Source organism: Bufo gargarizans, chromosome 4 (genome assembly GCF_014858855.1).
Source record: "Bufo gargarizans isolate SCDJY-AF-19 chromosome 4, ASM1485885v1, whole genome shotgun sequence".
In the NCBI taxonomy this organism is placed as follows: domain Eukaryota; kingdom Metazoa; phylum Chordata; class Amphibia; order Anura; family Bufonidae; genus Bufo; species Bufo gargarizans.
In genome coordinates, this window is record NC_058083.1 from 528,339,426 (window position 1) to 528,351,002 (window position 11,577).

Sequence of the window (11,577 nt, forward strand, 5' to 3'; positions counted from 1 at the left end):
AAGTTGTGTGAAGAGTGGAGAGCTGTCTCAATGTAGAGTGATACAAGGTGGAGGTAAGTGGTAGAGAGAGGTAAGTAGCTTCCTGCAGGACAGATCAGTATTCCTCTAATGTCTTTGGAGGATTATGGCAATACTTCAAGGTAAGGGGAGTAGGAGAGCTATAGTGGCCTGGAAGATGAGAACTAGCTGCTGTATGTGGTGCACTGCCGTGTGTGTCCTGTGTAACACTATTCACTATAGAGCAGGGGAGGCCGGACTGACTGATATGTTATATGACGCCTCAATGGTGGTCACCTGCATTGTACTCCATCAGTAGTCCTTTAAAATTCCCAATTTCTGCGACACTTTACTTCATGAAAGATCTTCTTCCAGATGTGATTTTGCTCTCAGTCCTCCTTGTTTCCCTTCAGGTTTCTTAGGTTCAGGACTCTCAACTTTTAAAAGCCAATGGTATTTTCCATCGATGACCCACCAAGGACGGAGAAGGACAGAAACCTCATGGCTGCAAGGATATTAGACATCACCCTGGAGATCATCTCCTTGATAACTGGAGAGGTGAGAGTCTCACATGACATCGCTCTTATCTCTAGTAATAAACCAGGGAAATGTCTGGAAAGGTGAAGGATTCTTAGAATCTCTGTAGTGATCGGCGTCTCCCCATACACAGGATTACACAGTAGTGAAGAAGTCGTCTGGTGAGTGTGTGACACCCCGTGTGTCAGGAGGATGGAGCAGGACCCAGAGCCCCATCACCGAGCCTCCACCTCATTCCCTGATACATGAGCAGAAGATCCTAGAACTTACCACCAGGATCACCGAGCTGCTGAGCGGAGAGGTGAGCGCTGCTGGGAATGCTGGGACATTATACAATAATGCCAAGGGAGGGGTCTGGTAATGACTGTGTCCTTGTGTTGTCAGGTTCCTATAAGGTGTCAGGATGTCGCTGTATATTTCTCCATGGAGGAGTGGGAGTATTTAGAAGGACACAAGGATCTGTACAAGGACATCATGATGGAGAATCACCAGTCCCTCACATCACCGGGTAAGAGGAGACCTTCCATGACTGTAGAGGAGAGAACAGTTTCACCTTGATTCACTCATGGTCTGACTCTTAGTCACAGCGTATCAATATACAGTACATTTAATAGTATAAAACAAGATTGTAGCCAATTTTGATTTCATGTGATAGACATAGGTGCACAAGGTACCACCCCGAGCTGTCACGTGAACTCTATAAACAATTAAACACAGATGTGCACTGTATGGATGAAATAACAATATAGTCACAAACAGGAAGTGAGATACACATGGTGGACATACATCAAATACATAAGGTGTCATTCATTATAGTTCAGTGCCAGTTTTTTGGTGAAGAAAAGTCAAAAATTTTGTGGCAAGTGCCAATTTACCACAACATTTGTGACTTTTTAGCTTTTTCTGACACCGTTTCCAATTTTCCATGTGCTGGACCTCAGCAGCTTAAAGGGAACCTGTCACCAGTTTTATGGTGTCCTAACTAAGGGCAACATAAATAAGTGACTGATTTGCTTAGCACAATGCTGGGTCACTTTCTTAATTGACCCAGTCAATCCGCCAACATCTTGTATTGAAAAGCTCCAGCTGATAATGATGAGTCCTGAATATTCATGAGCTCCTAAATCTCTCCGCCTACCGGCTGCTGATTGACAGTTTTTTTTCCATATGAATCAGCAGCAGGTGGGCAGGGGAGTTGCTATAGCTCTGAATTAAATATACGCTGGACTCACTGACATTACGCTGGACTCAAATCAGCTCATAAGCATGCGGCATCTTTGTGTGTATATTAGGAGGTAACCATCTGTCACACCAGTAAGTGAATACATCGAAGGTACTTTTTAGTAGTTAGTGATTGTATATAATTAGTTAGATTATAATCAAATATCCACATGACAGGTTCCCTTTAACTACCGTAATTAAATAACTTGTACAACAGAAAACTGGCATACATTGCACCTGAAATCTTAGCTTTGCGCATGTTCAGCGAGCCTAGAAAGGGTAGTGGCGGACGAGAGTGTTGGTTGCGGTCCCAAGAGGGGTAGTAGTACTTGCAGTAGTTCATAGTGGTAGTCCACTAAGCGTCATATAGAACATGTCCTATTCTTCTCCGTTTTGCAGACAAGGATGGGTGATTTTTACATCAGCATGCACATGGAGGTTTGTGGACCCCAAAATGCATAAGATCATGTGCATGAGGATCTTTTCCCATAATGCTGCATATCAACCTGATCAGCTCCTTCTGCTCTGTAATGTGCTGCCTACAGACTGCAGTGCATTTTATGGAGCAATTTTCCTTTAACCATTTTAGTACGGCGCTGGGAGTTTCAAACAGCCGAGGCCTGCGGCTAATGACCGCGACTGGCAATAATGCTGATCGCGGTCACTACGGCCTTTAGATTCCGTGATCAAGTGTGATCACGGCATCTAAAGAGTGAAAAACCTGGAAGCCCGCACTTCCAGGTTAATACTGGCATCCCCGTGCAGCGAATGGAGATGCTGGCAATTCACTTTCACTCCAATAGGCTGGGTCTCTCTGAAGAGACCCAGCATATTAAAGATGCAATTCTTATGTTGGCCAGCAGTTCATATATTAGTATGCTGTTGTATGCAGTATGATAATATTGAATAAAAAAAAAAAATTGTGAACATGGTCTCCTAGAGTAGCTATGAAAAAAAAATCTAAAAATTAAAATTTAAATCACCCTCATTTTTTTTTAGAATAAAAGAATAAAAAATATAAACATCACGAGCATCACCGCGTCCAAAAACATCCATACTATCAAAATATAAAAATATTTGTCCAATACGGCGAATGACGTAACGGAAAAAAAAAATATCTAAATGACCAATTCGCCATTTATTCATTGCTTCTTTTACCCCAAAAAATGTAATAAAATGTGATCAAAAAGTCATACACTCCAAAATGGTATCAATAAAAACCACAGATCGTCCTACAAAAAATGAGCCCCCACACAGCTCAGTAGAGATAACTATGGAGGTCAGTATATGGTGATTGTATTTAAAAAAAAAAAATTTGTTTTACAAGTTTCCATTTATTTTTACAGTATTTAGACATATAAAACCTATACATATGTGGTATCGTTATAATCGTACTCACCCAGAGAATAAAGGGCACAGGTCAGTTTTGCTGCAAAGGGAACGCCGTAGGGACAAAACCCATAAAACTGTGGAAGAATTGAAATTTTTTTTCCTATTCCCACCCCCGCTTCTTACTACATTGTATGCCATATTAAATTGTGGCATTAGAAAGTACAACTTGTCCCGCAAAAAAACAAGCCCTTATATTGATATGTGAACAGAAAAATAAAGTTACAGCTCCACGAAGACAGGGAAAAAAATTAACATGGAAAAAAAGCTCTGGTATCCAAAGGATTAAAGGAATCTGTCACCAGTGACCTCCCTATGCAGCCACTTGGCTGTAGTTTACTCAGTTAAAGTGCTGTTTTCTTTTGTTGATCTGAAACTCCGTTTCTGAGGTTTTTTTAAATACTTTTCCCAGTGTGCAAATTAGGCATTTGGTGCAGTGAGGGCTTCACTATTGCTCTTGTGACACCAAAGTCCGCTCCTTTCTGTGGCCAGCCCCTCGCTATTTTTTGTGCAAAACTGACTTTTCAGTTTTCTATGCCGGTAAGCAGATGTAGAACCGTTTCCCCCTACGGTGAATCATTTTTAAGGTCTTTCGCCTTACATTATCCCATTTTCTTACATCTCCTATATACTTTGCTTGGCTTTCTATTGTCTTAGTAAAGCTTGTTTGCTTAATAAAAATATGAATTACTTTATATCTTTTTCCAGTTGAAGACTGGACGAGTGACTCCAATGGACATTTCCACTTATCCTCCTATCATGAAGTAGAAGATATCACACAAGCTAATTCAGTAACTCCTAATTTTTCCTCAGCCCAAGATCTGTCCATCGATACCGCTGGTCATAAGAAGCCTTCAGCCACTCAATCAGTTATTTTCCAAACAAATAACTGGACATAGATGGTGGGAAATCTTTTCCTGTGAGAAACATTTTAAAAAGAAATCTAATCTTTCTCTACAAGAGAGAAAGGCCATTACAGGAGATAAAAGGTCATTTTCATGCACAGAATGTGGAAAATCTTTTACCAGGAAATTCATTCTAGTTGGACATCAGAGAATTCACACAGGAGAGAAGCCGTATTCATGTTCAGAATGTGGGAAATGTTTTATGTGGAAAGGTTCTCTCAATAGACACTGAGAGAACTCACACGGGGGAGAAGCTGTTTTCATGGTCAGAAGGTGGAAAGAGTTTTACCCAGAAATCAAATATTGTGGGACCTCTACCATGTCATTCTCAGTATAATCTGTTTTCATGTTCAGATTGTGGAAAATGTTTTGGCCACAAGTCAAAACTGGTGAGACATCTAAGAATTCACACAGGAGAGAGGCCATTTTCATGTTTAGAATGTGGAAAATGTTTTAGCCAGAAACCATGTCTTGTTAGACATCAGACAACTCACACAGGAGAGAAGCCATTTTCATGTTCAGAATGTGGGAAATGTTTTAGTCGAAAATCATTTCTTGTGGAACATCTAAGAATTCACACAGGAGAGAAACCATTTTCATGTTCAAAATGTGGGAAATGTTTTAGTCAGAAATCAGTTCTTGTGGAACATCTAAGAAATCACATGGAGGCAAAGCCATTTTCATGTTCAAAATGTGGAATATGTTTTAACCAGAAATCAGCTTTTATTTGTCATCAAAGAACTCACGAAAGAGAGAAGTCATTTTCATGCTCCGAATGTGGGAAATGCTTTAGCCAAAAGTCAGATCTCGATAGACATCAGAAAGCTCATGTAGGAGAGAAGCCATTTCCATGCTCCGAATGTGGGAAATGTTTTAGTCGGAAATCATTTCTTGTGGAACATCTAAGGCTTCACACAGGAGAGAAACCATTTTCATGCTCAGATTGTGGGACATGTTTTGCTCATAAGTCAACTCTTCTTCATCATTATCAGAGAATTCACAAAAGAGAGAAGCCATTTTCATGTTCAAAATGTGAGAAAAGTTTTAGCCAAAAGTCAGATCTTGATAGACATGAGAAAACCCACACAGGAGAGAAGCCATTTCCATGCTCAGAATGTGGGAAATGCTTTAGTCGGAAGTCATATCTAGTGGAACATCTAAGACTTCACACAGGGGAGAAGCCATTTTCATGCTCACAATGTGGAAAATGTTTTGCCCATAAATCACCATTTCTTCATCATCAGAGAAATCACAAAATAGAGAAGCCATTTCCATGTTCAGAATGTGGGAAAGGTTTTAGCCAAAAATCAGATCTTGATAGACATCAGAAAACTCACACAGGAGAGAAGCCATTTCCATGTTCAGAATGTGGGAAATGTTTTAGCCTGAAATCGGGTCTTGTTAGACATCAGAGAACTCACACAGAAGAGAAACCATTGTAATGCTCTGATTTTAGGCAATGTGAGAGGTGTGGAGCTTCACTGTGCCTTCTGATGTTTACATTTCATTTATGCGACATGAACATTATACACTCTGGTATACAATCACAATATAACAAAGAGTACAAGTCACATGTCCCCTGACCATTAAGTCATCTGTTGCAGCTGCATCTTACTTCTAAGGACTGATACACACGGCTGGGCCCCGTCTGGGAAACACGGCCTATGTGTCAGGCGCATCTCCCAGACCCGAGCTGACTACATCATAGGAACTGACTGTATCATAAAACGCTATCTGATTGCAGGTCTATTGTACTGTACTCGATGATATGAGTACAGTACAATACAATAGATCCTCAATCAGATAGGAAATGACTATATCATAAAACACTAAGATGCAGTCATTTTGGGTCAGGGGAGCAGTGGTTGATCCAGTATATGCGGCCGACACATGGTCGTGTTTACCGGACTGAGTATGTTCATGTGAATATTGATGATGTCACAGTCACATGAATGGATAGATAGATCGATCATCAGTAAGAAAAATTTGTAGAACCCCTTTAAAGGGGTATTGTGGTAATTTCAAGTTATCTACAGTGGATCGGTGGGAGTCCCACGGCTGAGAACCCCGATGATCACAAAAATTTGGGCATTGTACCCTGCAGAGCCTCCTGAACTGAACAAACTAGCAAGTTGGACATGTGCTGCTCCATTCATCTCTATGGGACTTGCCATGTGCTGTTCTCCGGTATTGTGTTGTATGGTTAATATACTTGCATTCTATTAAAGGTGTTGTCCTGCCATATATATGGATGACATGTCATCAGGATAGGTCATCAATATCAGATCGGCGGGGGTCTGACTCCTGGCATCCCCCGGCGATCAGCTCTATGAAGAGCAGGCAGCGCTCCATGTGAGTGGCACTTCCAAGACGACGGCCGTGAATTAACCAGGAAGTGCAGTCTAATGAGTACTCGCTTAATTCACTTGAATGTAATTACACTGCGTGTAGTGTAATGAACAAGAAACTGCACTCAGATAGATCACCGTCTCTTCTTAAAACAGCTGATTGATGATAAAGGGATTTACACGTATTAGGCTACTTTCACACTTGAGCTTTCCCTTTCCGCTATTGAGTTCCGTCAGAGGATCTCAATAGCGGGGGGAAAACGCTTCCGTTTTGTCACCATTTATCCACCTGACTTCTCCACAACGCAACTGATGGTCCCAACCCCATTTATAAGGCAAGAAATCCCACTTATTAAACCTGACAGGGCACACCTGTGAAGTGAAAACCATTTCAGGTGACTACCTCTTGAAGCTCATCAAGAGAATGCCAAGAGTGTGCAAAGCAGTAATCAAAGCAAAAGGTGGCTACTTTTGAAGAACCTAGAATATGACATATTTTCAGTTGTTTCACACTTTTTTGTTATGTATATAATTCCACATGTGTTAATTCATAGTTGTGATGCCTTCAGTGTGAATCTACAACTTTCATAGTCATGAAAATAAAGAAAACTCTTTGAATGAGAAGGTGTGTCCAAACTTTTGGTCTGTACTGTACACAGGTACCAGATTGTTCAATAAAATGGTGCCAGGCGCTCTCTGCATTTAGAACCACTCAGAGGCTCTACATATATCTATATAGAAATGTATCTATTTATGTTGTGATGCAAAAATATTACACAACACCAGGAGATTCCTTTAACAATATGACATAAACCTCCAAAAAAAAAAAGTAAACAGATACAGTAAATGGCTTAAAATCAATACTAAAAATAAAAATGTTGCGTTTATGGTGGTGTGTATAGTGGATCTTCCTGATCCCTTCTCCTCTCTACACTAAAGTCCAGTGAAGGATTATATATACATATATAACTCTTATCAACTGATATTAATAGTGTATATACACTCCAACCATATATCTTTAAAATTCAGTCTTCCTAGTATAGTCCTCCTCTGCTCAGTATTAATAGTCCACAGTTATAGTTGTAATGTCTGTACTTATGGCACCTATTAATGGGTTAGTTATTAGTTGACATGGGATAATATGTATTTCATGTTATGTCCATCATTATATAGTTTTCTCTTTTGGCCTTTATACTATGAGGATTCTTCCTTAGAGGCAGATTCCGAATAGTAGTTCAGTAGTCTGTACTCACTGTTAGTAGCTGGTTATTCACCGACCGTAGCATCCACGTGGTTAGTAGCGAGCTTACCTCTATCTCAGCATTCCTATATTGGGTCCGAAGTTTTACTATACCGCAGTTGTGTTGTGGTAGGATCCCGATGTCTCACGTGGTGCCGTTTGCTCGATCTCAGCGTTCCACGTATTACAGCGCGCTACTCTTAAACTGCCCGGACTTTCATAGGACCGTATGTATAATGTCCATGGAGCGCTCCACAGTTTTTCACTCTTTTCCAATAGGATCAATAGATTCTTTAAAGTGGGTCCTGGATTCTGTAGGTGATCCTATTGTTAACTAACACGTTTTGGAGTTAATCCAACTCCTTCATCAGTGGCCATTTTTGTTTGCAAATCCTGCCCATTTATATACCTCATATTCCAGTCTCCTGTAAGACCCCTGCTGGATTTTCCATTTACATCATTAGTTGGTACCGCTTTCCCCATATCCTTTAGGACAAATCTCCTTTGTTTTTACTTCTAAATAACTGATAACTTAATCTTTTCCATATGTATTAACTTTATAGTATTCCAACTTTGAAAAAATAAAATAAAAATACGCCTCACGATTTTCATGCGTTTTTTTTGTCTACATGTGCGTTTTTTGGGGGGGTAAGTTGTCTTTCATTGCAAATAATGGTAGTCCATAATAATTATCTTAATATAGTGTGAGCAAGCTATGCTAATCTACAAAATGACGGTATACACATGAAATCCAACAAGAAAAACTAAAATATGTTTTTAAAATAGACCATATGTCTCTCTTGAGAGTATCAGCTCCTTAAATTATAATGATACATCTTCATCTTTTAATCAATTAATTTATCTGATTGTATCTATTCCTATTGAGAAATATTAGTGTGTGTATATTTAATATATATAAATATCTCAGAAAAATGGCGGCACTGGCAAATTATGAGAAAATGGGTGCACGCTCTTGAGGGAATAGGCTTCTTACCCCAATGAATAGTCCAGAAAGTGAACGGCACTCCGGTAAATCATGAACAAATGACTCCTTTAATCACCCGTGCGGTACAACGTTTCGGAAAAAGGCTCTAGTATTGAGCCGAAACGTTGTACCGCACGGGTGATTAAAGGAGTCATTTGTTCATGATTTACCGGAGTGCCGTTCACTTTCCGGACTATATAGAAAAAGGATAAGGCAGCACTCCGGTCTTTCAGTGAAAAAGGTGGATACTTTATTACACCCAACAGCAATGCAGCATTTCAGCTCTCTCAATGGAGCCTTTGTCAAGCTTATATACATATATATACATATCTCTCTATTCCACATTTAGTACGCTATCTATCTATATATATATATAATCTCTTATAAAAGTGTTCTTCTTGCAGCTGAAAAGACCTCAAACCACATATAAAAAACTAAAGGGAGATCCCACTAAAGAGTTTAAAAAATCACTTATGGAGTATTGTAAAAAGGGATTAGAGAGAAGGATACTTTCAAAGCAGGAATACAAATTTATATTAGGAACACAACATAAGTTACCTATGTTCTACTGTATCCCAAAAATACATAAAAATCTGAAGGATCCGCCAGGCCGACCGATCATCTCAGGTATAGGGTCCCTAACTTCTAATTTATCTAAATATATTGATAGAATGTTACAACCTACAGTGAAAAACACCTTTGCAAATATAAAAGACACAACGCAGATTATACAGATTATTGAAAATTAAAATTTTGAACCACATTGGATTATGGGTGCATTAGACGTTAATTCACTATACTCGATAATGTATCATAATCAAGGACTTACAGCAATGAAGACACAAAGAGGGGTGGTCGGCGATGCACAGAACAAATTGTCTATATAGCAGAAGGGGTACAGTATATATATTAACACATAACAATTTTTATTTAGAGATTATTTTCTACAAACGAGGGGAACTGCCATGGGTACCAGCTTTGCTCCCAGCTATGCTAATTTATTCATGGCACACTGGGAACAACCACCTATTGAGCCCAGACTGGGGGCAGACCTGGTACTCTGCCATAGATACATTGATGATATTTTTATATGGCGAGATACAGAAACAAAGCCCCAAAAGTCTTTAGATGAATTCCATAATAACCCAAACAACTTACGTTTTTCTTCAAATGTAAGCAAATGCCAAATTGAATTTCTGGATCTAATGATCACAGTACAAAATCTAAAATTGATGTGTAGTACGTATCATAAACAGGTAAAAAAAAAAACTGCTATATTTTGTACTCAAGCTGTCATTTTACCCAGATGGCTTTTGAATATATCGATGGGACAGTTCCGTAGAATCAAACAAAATTGTACGGATAGTAAGAAATTTGAGGAGGAGGCAGAGGAATTGAGGGAGCAATTCATAACAAAGAAATACCCACTTTATGTCCTAAATACATCCCTATCTAAAGTATGAAATATGGACAGACAATGTTTTTTATGCAATAGATACGAGAAATAAAGAAAAAGGAGAAGTTATATGGATCATTTTACCATTTAATACACAATATAGAAAAATAGAACAGAGTATAAAACGTCATTGGCATTACATTCTGAAAGACAAAATCATTGGTCCTTTGATGATGATCGCTACCCCCCAAATCACCTACACGAAAGCTCCAAACTTAGGGTCAAAAATAGCACCGACCATTAAAACTGCAAAAAGAGGAGAACATTCTATGCATAATTGGCCTGATTTAAAAGGTTTTTATAGATGTGAAAAATGCAGTAATTGCAAAAGTACTAATTCTCAAAAAAGACAACAAAGGTCAACTCTACACGGAACACTTTTTCCTGTGAGATAAGGGAATTTTTGACATGCAACTCAACAGATGTTATATACATCATTGAGTGTCCCTGTAAAAAACAACATATAATGAATATAAAAAACGGATATGAAAAACATTCGTTATCTAAGCATTTCAAACAATTTCACAACAAAGACCCAACAGGTTTGACATTTGCGGCCTTTGAGAAGGCAGCCAAGCATTGGAGAGGGGGAAATAATATCACCAGGATGTCACGATTATAATCCAGAAGAATTTTCGATTTTGATACACTCTTAGGCCTCTTTCACACTTGTGTTGTCCGGATCCGGCGTGTACTCCACTTGCCGGAATTACACGCCGGATCCGGAAAAACGCAAGTGTACTGAAAGCATTTGAAGACGGATCCGTCTTCAAAATGCGTTCAGTGTTACTATGGCACCCAGGACACTATTAAAGTCCTGGTTGCCATAGTAGGAGCGGAGGAGCAGTATACTTACAGTCCGCGCGGCTCCCGGGGCGCTCCAGAATGACGTCAGAGCGCCCCATGCGCATGGATGACGTGCCATGAGATCACGTCATCCATGCTCGTGGGGCGCCCTGACGTCACTCTGGAGCACCCCGGGAGCCGCACGGACGGTAAGTATGCTGCTCCCCCGCTCCCCGCTACACTTTACCATGGCTGCCAGGACTTTAGCATCCCGGCAGCCATGGTAACCACTCTAAAAAAAGCTAAACGTCGGATCCGGTAATGCGCCGAAACGACGTTTAGCTTAAGGCCAGATCCGGATCAATGCCTTTCAATGGGCATTAATTCCGGATCCGGCCTTGCGGCAAGTCTTCAGGAATTGGTGCTGCCATACAGTTTCCTTTTCATATATATACAGTACAGACCAAAAGTTTGGACACACCTTCTCATTCAAAGAGTTTTCTTTATTTTCATGACTATAAAGGCATAAAAACTATGAATTAACACATGTGGAATTATATACATAACAAACAAGTGTGAAACAACTGAAAATATGTCATATTCTAGGTTCTTCAAAGTAGCCACCTTTTGCTTTGATTACTGCTTTGCACACTCTTGGCATTCTCTTGATGAGCTTCAAGAGGTAGTCACCTGAAATGGTTTTCACTTCACAG

At 39.7% G+C, this 11,577-nt stretch overlaps 1 protein-coding gene across 1 annotated transcript; it reads left to right on the forward strand.

The window, feature by feature from the left end:
* Positions 1-922: 922 nt before the first annotated feature.
* LOC122934828 (zinc finger protein 404-like) lies at positions 923-4,554 on the forward strand. Its single transcript, XM_044290534.1, has 2 exons — positions 923-1,042; positions 3,853-4,554. The coding sequence occupies exons 1-2, from the start codon at positions 958-960 to the stop codon at positions 4,041-4,043; spliced, it is 276 nt and encodes a 91-aa protein (XP_044146469.1). The 5' UTR covers positions 923-957; the 3' UTR covers positions 4,044-4,554.
* Positions 4,555-11,577: the final 7,023 nt, after the last annotated feature.